Raw genomic sequence first — 18043 nt, 5'->3', positions numbered from 1 at the left:
AAGAAGGAAACTGAGCCCAGGCAGCTGAGGTGTGGGAAGGGGTCAGGGTGTCACAGACACATTTTATGAAAAATACTTTTGCTAGGATTTTTCTCCTGAGAAGCTGGGAGGCCTCAGGAACAAAATGTAAACAATGATTATCTGCTGCTGTGGAATGCAACAGGTGCATCTGTGATTGGTCTCATGTGGTTGTTTTTAATTAATGGCCAATCACAGCCCAGTTGGCTCAGACTCTGGTCAGTCACAAGATTTTATTATCATTTCATCCTTTTCTATTCCTTGCTAGCCTTCTAATGAAATCCTTTCTTCTATTCTTTTAGTATAGTTTTAGTATACAATTTTCTTTTAATATAATATATATCATAAAATCATAAACCAGCCTTCTGAAACATGGAGTCAAGATTCTCCTCTCTTCCCTCATCCTGGGACCCCTGAGAACACCACCACAGTCAGGGTAATTCCTCCTGCCATCCAGCTGGCACCAGCACAGTGGCAAAAGGCAATCTGAATTTAATAAATAATCTTTGTGCCTCCACCTGCTCTGTGCATTAATAACCTTTTGGAGGGCCACTCAAACCCCCAAAGTGGCCCAGCAGATGAATATTTAATGACAAACCAGCTCATGGTACAATTTGCTTGGGAAAACAGTCAGTGCTTCCAGGAGCTGGGGTGGTCACTCCCTCCTTCCCCTCCCTAAGGGGAAGGTTATTAATATTCCTATTAATAAAGCATCCAATATCTAATTACCACTGGAGTGATTCCTACACAATCTAACTAACCAAGGGTCCTGCAGCACACAGTCAAACCCCCAGGAATTTTGCATCAGTGCCACAGAGGAAAGGTCTCTGCCCATTGTTACCTGTTTTTAACCCCCATACCAGGAACAGGTCACCAAACCCACTCCAGTGAGCTCCTTCCCAAGCTTTTGTTCCTGGCAGTGATGGCACCACGTGCCCAAACATCCCCACCTGCCATCAGTGCTCCAGGTTCATGGCTTGCTGAAAGGATTGTTATTTTTGGTACTGATCCAGTGAAATCCTCTGGATTTGCACCCATGTAATTGAGAGGAGACACTGAGCAGTGTTTCAATCCTGCCTGACAGCTCCAACCAACTGTTAGAAATGATGGTGTTGAGAGACAGACTCAGGAGTGCTTATCTGTGACTTAGCACAGCTCTGTGTCCAATACAGGCAGCCAAATGACTCATGGTCTGCTGGAAGAGGATCCAAGATGAGCACAACCACCTCCAAATACGGCCAGGACCAAGCCTGGAGGACTTCCTACGCTTCTCATTTTATCTCTCCATAATGAAAATTTATGAGAAAAATCAAAGGAATTAGTGCACCCATTTCTCTTTCAACCACTGTCAACCCAGGAGGAGAACTCTCCTCCTGTTCCAATCCCATCTTGAGTCCTTGCTGCCTTCTGGCAAGGAGCTTCAGAAAAAGGACAAAATAGAAGATGCAATTTGCTGCTGAAAGCTCCTGAGTTTGGGGGCCTCAGCCTGAGGGACTGAACCATCACCAGCAGCCATGCCCACATCAGCACAGTCCTTCCCAGGAGAGTCTGGAGGGAGCAGGAAGGCACAGAGAGGAGAAATAGCTAAGACAGGACTTGCTTCTGGGGACAGAAATGGGGGGAACAGGAGCTCCTGCTGTCACCCAAACTCCTTGAAGGACACTTGAGGGGCAGTGGGGGGTTACTGCATTGCAGGAGAGTTGGCTGCAAAGCACCACTGCTGCTGGAAGAAGCACTAGGAGATGCTTATACCAGTTTTACTGCACAGGCAGGGCTGGATCAGAAGAGAGGACCTGTCCCACTGTGCTGACAAACACCAAAGTTCACCATGCAACAGGCCAGAAGCACTTAATTATCACAAGAGCAGAGAGGAGGGCACGTGGCAGTGAAGGCTCACTGTAATTACAGAGAGCTGGCAGGACCAGGCTCCCTCCTGAATGGTGGCTGCTGCACTGGGAGCACCTCAGGGATGCTTCAGCAAACCTCTCCTTCCAGGCTCAGTGCAGGCAGAGCCAAAGACATTTGTACTCACAGGCAGGGCTAATTACCCAGATAATGCCTTTCTGATAAAGAACCAGCTCAGAGCCAAGCTGAGGGATTTTCCCTTTGCACAGGCAAGCGGTGCTTCAGTATTCTCAGGAAAAGAGGGAGCCTGGAGATTTCCTCCACACATCCTCCTGAGCGTGGACACGGGTCTTGACATGTCCCTTGGAGGAACAGCAGGAACTGTGTGCTTTTCTCTGATGTGTGTTTATTTTCTAAGTTTACTGCTCTCTTCCTATCAGCCCTCCAGCTGGAAAGCACAGGGAAGCTGCCTAAGGGAAAGGAGATCCCAGGCTTATGGAGAGGAGGAATGCCTGTGACACAGCAGCAGGACACAAGCTGTGGGTAATGACAGGGGCAAAAAGGCCACTGGTTTTGGGAGGGAAGGGTGACAAAATGATTGAGCCAAGTGAACTTATCACCTGAAAGGGAAGGTGATAAGTTCACCTGTCCTTGGTGATGCTCTCACAGTGCTCAGAATGTCATTTTATTTGCTAAGGGAGAGATTTGTGCTGCAAGGCAAGAAGGCTGTGCACAGTCCCAACTCCACCTCCCAGGGGAGTAGGATGCTCAAAGGTCCCTACCCACCACCTAAATCCTCTGCTAGTGCATGAGGGCACTCTGTGGGAATGCTGAACAGACCAGAGGGTGTTCCCAGCCCTTCTTCACCCGTCCTACCTAACAACAACATCCCTCAGACAAAGCAGCTGAGAGGGAAGCTCTGCTGGCAAAGAGGAATGTTAGAACTGAAAGAAAATCCTAAACCTGACAGGCTTAGCTGCCATGGCCTTAAAATCCTGTCCTGAGTTTTGTTCCAGCAGCAGAATTCCACCATCAGGCTGTGCCCCATGCACACTGTGCCACCCCAGCAGGGATGAGTCCTGCAGCTCCCCTGTCCCCAGCTGTCACCTGAAGGGGTGAGCCAGCCCCTCAAAGCCCTCAGCTGAACACCAGAGGTGCTGCACTGAGCCAGAGATCCCCTCCCTGCTCCCCACGGCTCTGGCAGTGCTTCAGCAGCTGTTGTGTGAGCCAGGGGATGGGAAATGCAGGAGCTGTGCCTTCCCTTCCCTCCTGGATGGCAACCAAAGTGGGTTCTCCAGGGGCTGGCAAGTTCAAGGCTTGCTGCTGGGCTCCTCCTCAGCTGCAGCCCTTTGTTCAGCCACTCCTTTAGAAACTTGGAGGGAATTTCTCCCCACCACTGAGACTTGGTAGGAAACAGCCCTCTGTGCAAGGATTGTTAGGTACAAACAGAGGCAGAGAGCACAATCACACAAATTTTGTTTCTTAGGAAACAAGATTTAAAAAAAAGGATGAAAAAAAGAAAAATCCACTGACAACCTAAATGCTGTTGCCTTCTTCCAGCAGTAGCATAACAAATGCCCATCATAACCACTTTTCTTTGCAAGCTGATTTAGAGATTGAAAATAGGAGGAAGACATGACCTGAGGCATCAAAGAATCAAATTCCATCAGCACAATGATTCCAATCTAGATCTCTCCTTGGACACATTTGCCTTTGCTTTTTATTTGCTGCTTTTTCACAGAACTTGGCCTTTGATTTTTTTCCCTTAGTCACTGTCAAAGCATCTCCTTCAAACTGAGGCACTGAAACCTTTGCAGTGTGAAGGGTTCCTTGGCAGAGCTCAGAGCTGTGACAGCTCCATGAGCCCCAGGGGCAGGAGGGTCCTCCAGCTCTGCTTTCCACTGGGGTCTCCTCCTTGGAGGCAGCACTGGCTCATAAACCTGGTGCTGGAAATTCCAGTTTCCATAGCCTAACACATTCCCTGCATCCAGGGATGTGAGCCAGGACACTTCACAGCCCTGCCAGGCACTGTGGTGCTCACAGCAACTAAGGGCAAAGCTCTTAGAAGCACTCCCTCATCTTTAATGGAAGGTAAAAACCCACAAAGTAAACACAACCCATCTACATTTTTTCCCAAATGTGGTGGTTGAATTTTTTTTCTTGAGAGTTTTTCCTAATTCTAGGCCAGATCCAAAATTCATTAAAGCAGCAGCAATCTTTCCTTTGGCTTTGACAGGAGCTCTGTTCAGTCCTTGCTCCCTCTAAACTCTGCCTGTTTGAAGGGAGCCAGCAAAGGGTCCCATACCTCAGCAAGAATCAGGAGCCACACTCTGAATTATACACCTAAATAATTTTTTTCTTATTTTTTTACAATTTAGGTCCTTGTTATTGCAGCACACGAGCTAAAAGACAATAAAGGCAGCAACACCCTGGCCTCGTGCTGAACCTCTGCAAATGGAAATCAGTTATAGAAGCAGAATATCATAGAATAGTTTGGGTTGAAAGGGACCTTAAAAATCATCAGTTCCATCACCCTGCCATGGGCAAGGACCCCTTCCACTAGACCAGAGTGCCCCAAACCCATCACTAGAGGAAATCACCAAGGGCTGCTTTTTACCACTGAGACAAAAAAAACACCCTCCAGAGCTAAATCTGGGGGAAAACAAGCACACAGAACAGGCCCTTCCCAACTGTTAGAATCCCAATTGCTTCTCTTAACTGCTGGTAAGAGTCATGGGGCAGCCCTGGGGTGCTGTGCTGAGGAGCAGGGCTGGGAAGGACAGGCAGGGCAGGATGGAAGCTGTCTGAGCTCTGGGAGAGCCCCAGGGTCAGGCACAGCAAGCAGGTGGAGAGCTGAGCAACCCTCAGCCAGTTATGCAATCAGCTCTTTCCCTGCAGCTCTGAAAAGCCTGCCAGCTCCTGAGCTGGATTAATGTCCTGGAAAAGCACAGGTGTCTCCACCAGGCCTGCCCTCCATTAAACAAGCACAGGGGGCTGGGAGGATGAGGATGGAGGCATGTGGCTGCACTGGGGAGGGTATCAGCTCCCCCTGCCCTGCCAAGAGGGGAACAAGGACAAGGACACAGAGCTCAGAGAGGCCCATCCCTGCATACACATTTCAGCATCACCCTCCCAGCCCAGGGTCAGCTCAACCCCAAAAGGAGGATGGGGTGAACCAACAGCACATCCCTGCAGGGCTGGCACTAAGGGGGGGGTCTTTGTGCCCTGCCTGCCCCCAGGTGAGGTTCAAACAGCCCCAGGCACTGTGCTCCTCCTGGCTGCAGCACCTTTAAAGGGTTTGCTTAGATTAGAATCCAAGATTAAGTGGGGATTAATTGACACACACCAGGCTAACCTGCACATAGGCTTTCACTTTTGGTTGTGATGTGACCAGATAAATCCACATGCATGGGGTTAATCTGCATCCAGAACAGGGACAGGAGTGCAGCAGGCAGTGCTACCCTTTGGTTTGGATGTGACCAGCTAAATCTACACCCATGGGGTTAATCTGCATCCAGAACAGGGACAGGAGTGCAGCAGGCAGTGCTACCCTACACCCAGCTCTCCTGGCTGAGCTGTAACATGCCTTGCCCACCTCTGGCACCTCAATGGCATTTCCTGAGCAAAAAGGCAGTGCCAAAATGTAAGGATGCCAGTTTTCAAAGGAAAAAATACTTTCAGCTGGAAATAAACATGATTTATGGATGTGATGCATTCCCACTCTGTGCTGCTGGTGCTGGCATGCCTGTGCTGGTGGGACAGATGGGTCAGGGAAGCCAGGGCTGGCACCATCACTCAGAACAAACCATTCTGCTGCAGGGCATGGCAGGGAGGATTTGGAGGGCAGCAGAGAAAAGGAGCCACTGGAAAAAGCTCTGGTGCAGCTGTGAATCAGCTTGGAAAGGATGGGAGATGGAAAGATTGTGGCTCCTTCCCTTGGCTAGCTCCAGGGCACCTTGTCCAGATTTTTGTCTCATCTCTTCCATCCCTCATTTCAAGACATTCCTGCTGCAGTTCCATCCCTGCTGGAAGCTGGGGAATACCCACAGGCACACAATTCCCACCTGACCACTTCAATCTGGTGTGCCACTTGTAATAGAGTCAGGGAGGAAAAACTTCCTGAGGAGCAGTGGGGAATGAGGAAGCTTTATGTTCCACAGCACATTCCTGTTCCCCTTTGTCCCAAGGCAGCACACCAGCCTGTCTGGCTGCTCTGGGGCCCATTTTCATCCCACTTTCACCAAATGCAGTGTGTTGGTTGAGGTTCAACAGCACTGCAACCCCACAGCTCAGCAGATTCCTGCCTTGGCATCCATCAGAAACTGCTGGAAGTTTTTCCAGAAGCCTCCAGGCACAGCCACACATAGCAAAGAAGTTTTCCTTCCTTCCAGCTCCTGCTCTCAACCTGAACAAAACAAGCCACAGGGCAAGCCCAGGGACATGAGCACATCTGCAGGCAGATTTCACAGGAATTCCAGCTGGGATGGCAGGGATTCAGCTGCCTCTGAAAGGGGAAGCCCAGAGCAGGAGTCTTTTGGAATATGAAACTCTCCAACTCTGGCTTTGTTAAAACCCAAGATTTGCCTTCAGTCTTATATCCTACACCTCATGTCCTGGCAGTGGGCCTGGCACTGCCCAGCCACACCATTCTGCTCAGCCTTTTCCTGAGAAACTCCACATTTCCTTCCAAAACACTCCTGCTGTGGGATTCCCATTCTCTGAACCTGAGAGAAGCAGTGACAGAAACAGAAAAAAGAAAGATCAAGACAATTCTTATCTCATTGGCTGCTCCTGCGTTGTGCCAAAGTAGAATGCAATATGGAGATTGTTTAGCCAGAGTGATGGGGTTTTGTTTCCTTGGCCTGTCAGGGCCAGGTGTGTGTGTGTGTGTTGGGACTGTCACTGACAGTCACAAGATTCTGGGCAGTTGGGTGTTTGTGCAGATTTAGTTTAGATGTAATGTAACATAGTGTAATATGGTATAGAATAGTATAGTATAATAAAGTAATTAATTAGCCTTTTGATATTCATAGAGTCCTCCTCATCGTTCACAGGGAAATTCACCTTCACAGAGAAAAGCCAGGCACATCTTCCCAAGAATATTTCTGAGATTCACATTCTCTGAACCTCAGAGAATGATCAAAACAATTCTTACCATTTGCAGTGCCTGTGTTTGTGCCAAAGCAGAATGCAATATGGAGATTGTTTAGCCAGAGTGATGGGGTTTTGTTTCCTTGGCCTGTCAGGGCCAGGTGTCTCTGTGTGTGTGTGTTGGGACTGTCACTGACAGTCATGAGATTCTGGGCAGTGTGTGCTTCTGCAAATTCAGTTTAGATGTAGTGTAATATAGTATAGAATAATATAGTATAATAAAGTAATTAATTAGCCTTCTGCTAGCCATGGAGTCAGATGCATCATTTTCTCCCCATCATCAGGGTTGCCCTGATTTACTCCATCCTGCTCCTTCCAGGCCAGGCTTCCAATGCACAGCAGGTGCTGAACACCACCACCCACATGCCTCTAATTTCAGGTGACCTGCTTCATAGCTAGAAAATGCCAAGGCAGATCAGCAGCATGTTCTGCCTGTTACATAAGGCACCCACCCGTCCCTCCCTCGCAGCAGCTCCTGCAAGCCCCCCAAAAAATCACAGGGACACAACTGAGAGCAGCTGCCAGGGGGGACAGCAGCACAGAGAGGAGCAGAGCAGAGGCACACTCACATAGTATTTGTCATCATTCTCGTTGTAGGCCAGCTTCACCACGCCGTAGGAGCCCTGAAATGAACAGGAATTGCAGGGTCAGCTCAGCAGCTCCACCTCATCCTCCTGCTGCTCAAGGCTGGGGTGATATATGGTTTCTTCTAGGCATGTCTTATAAGCTTTTAGAGATCTATATCACACTCAAGATAGCTCAGCTACTTTAGGAAGCATAAAATTAGCGAGATGGTTTCTGTAGTAGTGCTGGAAACATAAGTTTTAATGAAAGGCAAAATAACAAAAGTCTTTACAGAGAAAAACTGAGCTAGGTGCAAGAAGTTCTTGCTCCTAGTAAAACACTTCACAAAAGCAATTAGTTTGTTTATTCTCTTTTTTTTTTTAGTAAACTCCTTAAGCAAGACTTTTTGGCTCCTGTCCAATTGGCCATCCTTAAGTTTGAGGTGAAGTTTGCTAAATTCTATGAAGTGTCTTTTTACCTAATCAAAAAAAAAGAAACTTCTAAGCTTTTTTTTTCCTTTTTAAGGAAACAAAAGAGAGTTTTATCACTGTGTCAGCAGAGAGCACATCCCTGTACTGGTGGACCACAGCTGGGAAAAAACAACTCCCAACTGCCCTGAGCAGTCTGCAGGTGATGTGACCCTGGCTGAATGTTTTGGCAGCTCTGGAGGATTATCCCTATCTGGAGGAGTTAAGTGCTACCCCACCACCCCTGCCCTGAGCTAAGGCCATCACATCTGTCTGAACTCACACAGGGATGGGCAGCAGAGAGAAAAAATTTATTGGTGCAAATTTGGAAGTTCTGCATGAGCACCTTTCCTGTTCCACCAAGCAGATGCTGCCCAGGCAGGTGCAGGCCTGCACTGCTGCTGTACCCACAGCTCCAGGGACAGCCTGAAGCCAAACTCCATCCAAACTGCTGCTTTTACAAAGTCCCAATAAACACTCATTTTATGCAAGTAGGACATGATCAGGTATTACCCCTGACATATAAATGAACACCAGAGCCTTCAAAATATTTCCCTTGACTTCACTGAGAGTTGAAATAAGGTTCTGGTCTCAGAGGAGACTCACAAGCCACCTGGCTGATCCAGAAGCACAGCAGACTCTCTCCCAATCTCACAGTGCCCACCTGCTTGCTGTGACCCACAGGGAAGGAGGGAGGCAGGGACAAATCCTCCTCAGAGAAGGTTTCACACTCTCCTTAAAACCCCAAAGGCCTAAGTGGGTCTGAAGCTGCGTGTGAGTTTGGGATGGCACCTGCTGTGCCAGCAGTGCCACCTGCACCCTCACCCCTGCCCATGGCACAGATGGTGGGGGTGCCTCTCATTTTGGAGGCATTTGGGCTAATTAAATTAAACTTGTGCAGCTCAGGGTGCAGCCTCCTGTGCCTGCAGTTCAGCTGCAGAGGCAGACACAGCTCCCAGACACAGCACTGCCTGTGGAGCCATCTGCAATGGTGGCACATGGCCAGAGGTGCAGGTGTCTGAGCTGCTCACCAGCCCAGACCTCTAAATAACTTCACAGGAATCACTTTTGAATCATTCTGCAGCTTTTAAACGTGCACTAGAATTAAACAAACATTTCATGTGATGTAAAAACTTAACTAGTCCTGATGGGGACCAAACACCTGCCCTGATCATCTTTTTGGGCTTTTTTTCCTTGTTGTGTTGTATTAATGTATCAAAGGTTCTTAGTGTTACATTTGGCAAGCAAACACCCCTGAAAGGGAGCCAGCTTAACCACCTTCTGAGGGAGGAAAAATAAATCCAGATTTCAAAGGAAGTAACTCACTGTGACCTTGAACAAAACTTGCTCCAATTAATATGGAAAAAAACCTCAAAAATAATCAGAAAAGCCCCCAAACCAAACACAGCTTGCAAGGAGCCTTGGCCAGTGAGGTCCCTTGGGCTGGCACAGCCTTTCCAGCCCTGCTCAGATGTGTGACACAGGCTGGTGTGACCAACATGAGCCCCAGTACTCACCTTGCCTATTTCACTCTGCAGCTTGTACTGGTTTAATTGCACACAGTCCTGCAGATCAAAAGGAGAACATAATTAGAGTATTGGTAAAGGAAATGACAGAGTTTGAATCAGGTTCAAGTAGTGGCAGAGTGCTGAATAATTAAAGACTTAATCTCACTTACACGGGTGTATATTACACTATAAGCACTGTTTAGGTTTTTTTTTTTTTGTTTGGTGTTTTTTTTTGTTTTGTTTCGGGTTGGTTTTTTTGTTTTGTTTTGTTTTCGTTTTTTGTTTGGTTGGTTGGTTGTTTTTGGTTTTTTTTGGTTTTTTTTTTTTTTTTTTTTTTTTGACAACCCAAGACAAAACAATTATGGGCTGAATTCTGATTCTGATTGTGCTGTGTAAAACCACCCCAGTTCCCCAGCACTGCCCCGGGTTCAGCCCAGCCTGGCAGCCCCCAGCATCCAACCCAGGGTCCCAGCATGAGCCTGTGCCCTCCCCAGCACCAGCCTGGCAAACACAAAGCTCCTCTGGCTGTGCCTGCACCACAGGAACCCTCCCCTGCATCTCCAGCAGAGCACACAGAGCCCAGCTCCTCTGCTGGGCAACACAAACTGCTGGGAAGGATGAAAGTTTGACAAGAAAGTCTCACAGATATGTGTGCTTAGCAGAAAGATTTTTGAATGTAGAATCTGATGAAGGAATAGAAATGGAAGCAAGTTTTGATATAGAAGAAAAGAATTACTGAGCCAGTCTTACTGGATAACCAAGGAAGCAAAGGGTGTGTTAGTCAGAAGGGTTTTTATGACTTAGAGCAAAGGATAAACCCACCCCAAACAAGATGATATTTTTACCAAGCAGAAAGAGAGCACAGGCAAACAAGCCTGCCCATGTTGCAAGTAGAAAAAAGGTCTCAGAATTTTCCACTGCAACGAAACTGAAACACAACTTCTAGCTTAAACTGCAGTATACTAACTTTTAGTGATTGAAGAACAGTAACATGAATATGGTAATTATAGTAGTTATGACAGGCTATAGATAAAAGTTAAGGTGTAGATTGGTTCTGCTGTATTAAGATGCTCAGCAAAGAAAATCATAAAATGCATTTGTAACCAAAAGAAAAGTATAGAATGCAATGTAACCAAAACCAAAGTACAGAATGCATTTGTAACCTAAACTCAGGGTCTCCAGGCCTGCCTGCAGCTGGAGCTGACAGCTGTGGGCACAGCTCTGTCACCCACAACCTCAACTGCTGTGACATCTTGGATGGAATAAACTGCATTTTGGAGACTGCCTGGCGTCCTGCATCTGTCATTCAGGCTCTTACAACAACCAGTGGTACTGACATGGGATTTGCTAAGATCAATCACCCCAGAGCAGCTCTGATTCTGCTGCTGAGGAAGCCAGCCCTGACTGGGGTGGGGATGTGGTGATTGATGCTGAGCTCCTCCCAGACCAGGGGTGGCCAAGGGGCAGAACAAGGTGGGACAGAGGATCCACAAAGCCAGCTGCTGTTGGAGCCACCCTGCCTTTGGAGCTGCACACCTTCTGCAGAGCCAGGCTCTGGCAGAGCTGGAGCTGCTGCTGGCACCTCTGCAGTGCTGGCACCAGGCACAGAGGCTGCAGTGCAGTTTGCCTTGTCCTCGCTGAGCCCTGAGCTGCATTGCAGGGCAGGGAAGAGCCCCCACCTTGGAGGGGTGAGGAAAAGGAGGAGTTTCCAACCCCAGGACACAGTGTGGGTTGAGCTTTAGATGGGATGCACTTCCCAAGCCTGCATTTTTGAACATTTCTCCCCAAAACTGCCAAGCACTAAAGCAGGCTGGAAATTCACAGCCAGCCTCTGCACTTGTTTGGGAACAAAGCTGATCTAAAACATGCAGACAGGTAGATTGGCCTTCCCATAAACCTCAAAATAACCTCTACAGAAGCAGCACCACAACATAAAGGCAGTGCCAGATGCCTTCAGTCCCTTTGTAAGAACAGGGGTGGAGAGTCCCTGCCCCAGAGCATTCCCAACAGCAACACTCCTCTGCCTCTCAGGGCCAGCACAGGTGTGGGAGATGATAATCTTGATAAATGATAATTCTTCTCCATCACCAACCAGAAAACATTCCTAATTCTCCTGATGAACAGATCATCACAATAAAAGGAATGAGGGACTGTGTCGCAGACATCTTTTATGAAAAATCCTGTCCTTGGGATTTTTCCTCCTGGGAAGCTGGGAGGCCTCAGGAACAAAATGTAAACATTGATTATCTGCTGCTGTGGAATGCAACAGGTGCATCTGTGATTGGTCTGTGTTGGATGTTTCTAATTAATGGCCAATCACAGCCCAGCTGGCTGGGACAGAGAGCCAAGCCACAAACCTTTGTTATGATTCTTTGCTATTCTATTCTTAGTAAGCCTTCTGATGAAACCTTTTCTTCTATTCTTTTAGTACAGTTTTAAGGTAATATATATCATAAAATAATAAATCAAGCCTTCTGAAACATGGAGTCAGATCCTCATCTCTTCCCCAATCCAAAAACCCCTGTGAACACCATCACAGGACTGAGGACTTTTTTCCCACATGGCTTGTCAGGAATACAAGGAATGGTTTAAATCTTGATCTTGTTGCCAGGGAAGGAAGCTTTTTCCAGCTCCCTGACAGGGAAGAGCAGCCATCTGTGAGTAATGGGGCCATAGGACTGTATTAACTCTGCTGCTAGCAGAGCACATATCTTTCCACAGGTAAAAACCAATCCATCAGAACTAGGAGCACCAAGAGAGGACCCAGCAAAAGCCAAGATTCAAGGCATGAAAGGAGGGAGCAGCATACAGGAACCCAGGGTATGGACACAAGGAGGACAAATTCCCCTGCTAACACTGTGCCAGCAGATTCACTTCCCACTGTGAGGCTGTGGTGATTTTCACAAATTCAGCAGCAACACTTTTCTGATGTTGTCTCCTGTCCTGGCTTCTCTGTGCTCAGCTTTGTGCCCCTCGCCTGGTCCTGTGAAAACTGCAGTGCTGCAGAGGGTGAAACACCCACTGGAGCAGCTGGGCAGGCAGGAAAAGTGACCATTCCTCCAAGAAAACCTCCAACCACCTCACATCTCCTGCTCTTCAAACCAGCTCTTGCCAGGAGGCCTCCCTGAGCAGGGATCCCTTGCAGGAGCAGATGAAGCCTCTCACACACAGCCATCAGCCCTTTGCTCTGCACTCAGCATCTTGATTCAAGTCAAGGTGGCATCTCTAAAGCACAAACCCTGCTTTTTCTTGCTCAGACTGCCAGGGAAGCCATGGTGGCATTTTCCCCTCCTTCCAGAAGGAGCAGAGTCCTTTGTGTGGGTCATAGTCCATCCATCCATCCATCCATCCATCCATCCATCCATCCATCCATCCATCCATCCATCCATCCATCCATCCATCCATCCATCCTCACAAAGCAGGAGCAGGGACTGTGCCTTATCTCTATGCCACCAATTCCTTTGACTCTGACCACAAATCACATTCTTATCCCCACCAGAGTGATCACCTGAAGCATCTCCCTGGTGTTTCACTGCTGCTTGTGACACCAGAACTCCCATTTTTGGGGACAGTTTTTTGAAAGGGGTGGACAAACACCAGGAGGGAACACCCAGAAAGTTCCAAGGGAAAGGCAATGACCAGATGTGCAGCACAGCCCCCTCAGAGTTCACCCCTTGGAAGGTCCTTCACTCTTAAAAAAATCTCTGAACTTTTTCACAGAATTTTTTTAACCCAAATGTAATGCAAGAATTTTGGATTATGCAAATAAATGAAATTATGAATTTCTCTACTTTCTTTAAAGGAACAAATAAATAATTTGGTTTTTCTTTCAATTTACCCTGAACTTAGTGCATAACAAACAGGTGACACTGACTGTCACCACCTGGCCCACACCCCAGAGCTCTCCACTCAGGTAATTCCTGGTGGGAAGCACCATCCCTTTATCTTCTGCAGTGCTTCCAGCACTTGAGCTGCACTCAGCAAAAATCAAACCAGGTTTTAGGTGCTTTCTATGTTTTTTTCCTCTTGCTGAAAAGCCCATAATTCACTGCTGAAGTGACTCCTGCCACGTGTTGCTGCATTTGTTATTCTGTTATTTGGTTCTCCTGCAGGAAGTGGGATAATTGTCCTATTCCTTTATCAGAGAAAAACACCTATCTCTGGCCAAGTGTTTCTCTAAGATAACATTGTACAATTCTCTTGATTTCATCAGGCTGGTGTATTTGCAGCTGCTGATAAATACAAATAGAGCAGAACTTTAATGAGATCCCTTAGTGAAAAGCTGTCACCAAATTAGGCTGAGCCAGTCCAAATGTGCAATAATTGTTTCACCTTAAAAAACAAGATGCCCTCTGTGTTAACAAGTCCAAGGTATTTGTCAAGAGAGGAAGGGAGGGAAATCAATGCCACAGAAAACAAAAATTGGTCAAAAATCATAAAGCAAAATGCAGTCCAGGCTCAGTTCCAGAAATCCACTGTGGCCACCACTGGGTGACAGAAACCCTGAGAAACTGAGAATTGAGCTGTCCCAGGGGAGATACATGGATGGGAAGGGATAATCTGATTTCCCTGATTTCCAAAATCAGACATTTCTGAAAACAGACAGCCTACACAGATATAATGGAAAATACATATATAATGGAGAATACATATATAATGGAGAATACATACATATAATAGAAAATGCATATATAATGGAGATTTTTGTCCCCTAAACAAAGCCAAATCCCCCAATCTGAAAAGAATTTTCAGCAATTCAGAGATAAACCTTAAAGAGAGGCATGGAAGAGAAATGAGGAAGCACTGGTTTAAACTCATCCTGCCTAGAAGGGGAAGTGAAGGCAGTTCTGAAAACAGGCAAAAATGAAAAGAAAAGCCAGAAAATGGGTATTGAGGGCAGCAATGAATTCAAATTAGAAAGTTGTTCAGGTTCAGAGAAGGATAGACAGGAAGCCCAGACCTTGTGGTCGTAAGAAAATAAACAGATTTTGAAAGAACATCCAAAAAGAAGTGCAAAAAAGGAAGCCCAGCCCTGCTGCAGTGCCCTGGCCATGGTGGGCAGAGCTCAGCCCTGGGCTCACCCACCTGAGAGCCCAGAGCTGATGCAGAGCCTGGGATCTGTGGCACCAGGGCAGACCCTCCCAGTCCCCTCCAGCTGCAGCTCTGGGCTTTGTCCTTCTCTCAAACCTCACCCTCAGACAAGCTGGAAATGCAACTTTACATAAGGTTAATTAATCCAAGGAAAAGAAATTAGCCATGTGAGGGAGTCTTCTTTGGAGAAATGTTTCCCAAGCATCTTTAATCTTTCCAAGAGCTCTGGTTTGAGCACCACAGTAAGGGAAGCTCAGCTCCTGCCTTTGCCCTGGCCCCACCTGAGTTTATTTTGTGCACAGCAAGGAAATCACTTTGTGAGGAGAGAAAAACCAGGCAGGTCCCAGGCCCTGGAGGAGTGTGAGACCTGGGCCAGCACCAGGGCACTGCCTCAGCTCCTGGCACCAGCTGCTCCAAACCAGCTGGCCAAACAAGCAGGGGGCTGTGATAAAGACGAGAAAAAACAAGGAAAGAAAGGACAAAGAAGTGATTTATTTTCCATGCCTCTGGAGTAAGCCATGGACAACCCAGCATAGGAAAATTCCCTTTGTCAGCTCGTTCTCCTCCCTGCATCTGCTGCCAGGAGCATCTCCAGGGAGGAGAAGGCACTGGCCTGACTCATCCTCTCCTCTCCTGCTGGAGCACACACAGCTGATCACCAGGGCTGCAGGAGCACCTGGAATGCTCTCCTACATCCCAAAGGGTGGAGAGACAACATGGACACCAGGGCAGGAGGATGTGGGATTCAGGGAGAGGAAGGGAGCATGTGAAAGGGAAAGGAAAATCAACTGGAAGGGACTGGAGAAGAGACTGTATAAAGCAGTTAACTGTGCTAGCAGGTCTGGGGGAAAGCTTGAAAAAAGACAATTTATTCTTCTCCTAGCCACTCTTCAAGTCAGATTTTCTTGTCTAACTAAAAAAATTGCTTTAAAATAACAGAATAGGATAAAAAAACCCAACAAACCAAGCCCACTTTGAACCTTCAAATGCCTCATTCCAGCACACAGCACCTCTCCCCTTTCACAAGACCTGGTGTTATAGATGGGACAAGCTCTGTCAGTCACACAGGGACAAGATTTCAGATTCTTTCCCTGCTACACACAAACACCAGGGCATCATCTGGGCAGAAAGTAGAAGGTGATTTTAGCAGTCTCTGGAAAATCCTCTCCTCTTGCCTTGCTGCCAGCACGGAGCAGGAGCCAGGAATGTCAGTGGGCCTAAACTCTGGGGCTGTGCCTCAGCTCTGCAGCTTTATGTACCCTTAATAGCTTCAGCCTAATCACTTCTGTGCCACAGCTAAGGGCAAAGCCATTCCCTTGTCAGAGCAAAGCACTGAAAGGCAGCAAGGCAGCAGAAACCCCATCAGGCACTCCTGCCAGGGAAGGCAGCTCTGACAGAACCTTCCAGGCCATAGGCCATGGATAAGCTAAGAAAGGAGGGGAACAAACAGGGAGCTTTTAAAATTACAGCTCAATTTTTGATAGAGGAATGACAGATCAGGGTAATTAAGAACAGGGAGAGCAGAACATGTTACTTCTCTTGCAGAGCCAGCCTTGTCAGCAGTGGCTGCAGGACACCAGCAGCTGCCAACTCTTTGTCCAAGGGCAGTTGGCTAATTGGTGTCTCTGGAAATGATCTTTGTGCAAGACAACAAACCCCAGCCCTGCTGCAGCCCTGCCACCTGGCTAAATAACAAACCCAAAAGCTGTGCTCAGAAGGTGGCTGTGGAATGGTCCCAGTGACAGGACAGCCCCAGTTCACTGCCTGATGCTGCCACTTGATAAATCCTCCCTCAGCTTCAGCTCTTGTGCCTCTTGATCCCTGAACAGAAGTTTTCCCCCCAGCCTGTGAACAAATATTAAAGCAGCATTAAAAAGCTCAGCAGTATCTCCCTAAGAGAACACAGTGTTCTTCCATAATTCATCAGTGAGGGCAGAGCATCCAGCTCTGCTGCATCCCCACTCTCTCTGCAGAGCACATCTCCAGGATACAGCATCACTGACAGGCAGGCACTGAGCTGCCATCCTGCAGGAGAGGGAGGCAGAGCCAGGGGAGATGGCTATCAGCACAACAGGAAATTGTGACATGCAGCAGTGCCACCCATCCCTGCTCCTGACTGACAGTGGCTGCTGATAAAGCCTGAGTGCTCCTGAGCTGCAGCTTTGCACAGACTGAAACTGAGCTGGAGCAGTGGATGCTCTGCTGCTGAAGGGCACTGGCTGAGGATCAGCCACAAACCCAAAGCAAGGGCAAAGAACTGTAGGGGGACAGAAAAAAGTAAATAAAGGTAGTATAGAAAGTAATCTTACCCCCTAAAGAGTTGCAGCTGGGTTAATTGTTAAAGATTAGGAGCAGGCCTGACTTTAACAGGCCACAGCTATGATCAGTAAGAAGAGTGTTATAAAAGAGTGGATTGGCTGGTTGAGGGGAACTGGAGTCAGTTGGCTGCTGTGAGAAGAAGAAAGTCAGTGCTTGGAGGAGCTACCTGTGAGAAACACCATGGAGGAACGAAACTCTTGCACTAAGGAGACAACAATATGGAACCTTTGCAATGCAATGACAACAAAGAACCAACTCCCAAATGGCTTTGAGCAGGTGAGAAGCACTGACTGGGATACAAATGTGCAGCTTGCCTAGAACAAGGAGCCATTTGAGGCAGGGTAGTGCTGGGTCTGGTGACCTGGACCTTGTCAGTAACCTGGACCTTGTCAGTGACCCACCAGCCTTGCTGCTCATTGAGGGCCTGCATAGAGTGACCACCAGACACCCAGCCAAGTGCACCATGACTTATTTCTCATTACAGGCTGATTTCATCCCCAACAGGACCAAAAGCCCCAACATGGAGACCCTGGTAACTCTTAGAATCGCGGACAGAGAACAGAAGACCTGCTGTGCAGTTCTGTCAGAGCTCCCTGCTGTGTCTCAGCTGCACAGCTGGCATCAGGACTGGCAGTGCCTCTCACAGCACAACAACCCCTAAACAGCCACCTGGCAGCAGCAGTGGTGGCACTGGAGGAGGGTGTCACACACCACTCAGTGCCCAGCCTCACATCTTACCCTGTATCCAACCAAGCATGCATTTTCCTGATCCTTCTGCTCCTTATGGGGCACAGATGCTATGCCTGTGAGGTGGGAAGGGCAGCACAGCTCCTGAGAGTTCCTCTGTGAGGGCAAACATCCAATCCAGAACGTTCCCAGCTCACCCAGGCTCCCTTCCCACAGCAATTCCCCATTAATAGGAATGATGGTTTCCAACAGGCACAGCTGGGGTCAGCACACCATTGCTCTCTCAGTGATACCCAAATAACCATGAAAAAGGCAGCACTGTGTCAAGAGCTGCTGCAGGAGCAGGGGCATAAGAGCTCCCCATCTGCATTTCAAACTAAGCAGTGCTCACCC

At 47.9% G+C, this 18043-nt stretch overlaps 1 protein-coding gene across 7 annotated transcripts in view; it reads right to left on the bottom strand.

Annotated features, from left to right (window-relative positions):
• Positions 1-18043, bottom strand: part of CAMKK1 (calcium/calmodulin dependent protein kinase kinase 1) — a 98079-nt gene that overhangs the window by 38039 nt on the left and 41997 nt on the right. For all 7 annotated transcript variants that reach the window (XM_058037830.1, XM_058037831.1, XM_058037836.1 and 4 more), the window contains exons 3-4: positions 9563-9610; positions 7584-7637 (exon numbers count right to left, since the gene is read on the bottom strand). In XM_058037830.1, coding sequence (XP_057893813.1) covers positions 7584-7637; positions 9563-9610 — 102 coding nt within the window. The remainder of the gene's footprint in view (positions 1-7583; positions 7638-9562; positions 9611-18043) is intronic.

This window comes from Melospiza georgiana, chromosome 19, assembly GCF_028018845.1.
Source record: "Melospiza georgiana isolate bMelGeo1 chromosome 19, bMelGeo1.pri, whole genome shotgun sequence".
Classification (NCBI taxonomy): Eukaryota; Metazoa; Chordata; class Aves; order Passeriformes; family Passerellidae; genus Melospiza; species Melospiza georgiana.
Note: the sequence above shows the minus strand (reverse complement) of the source record. Positions and strands in the feature narration are given on the sequence as shown.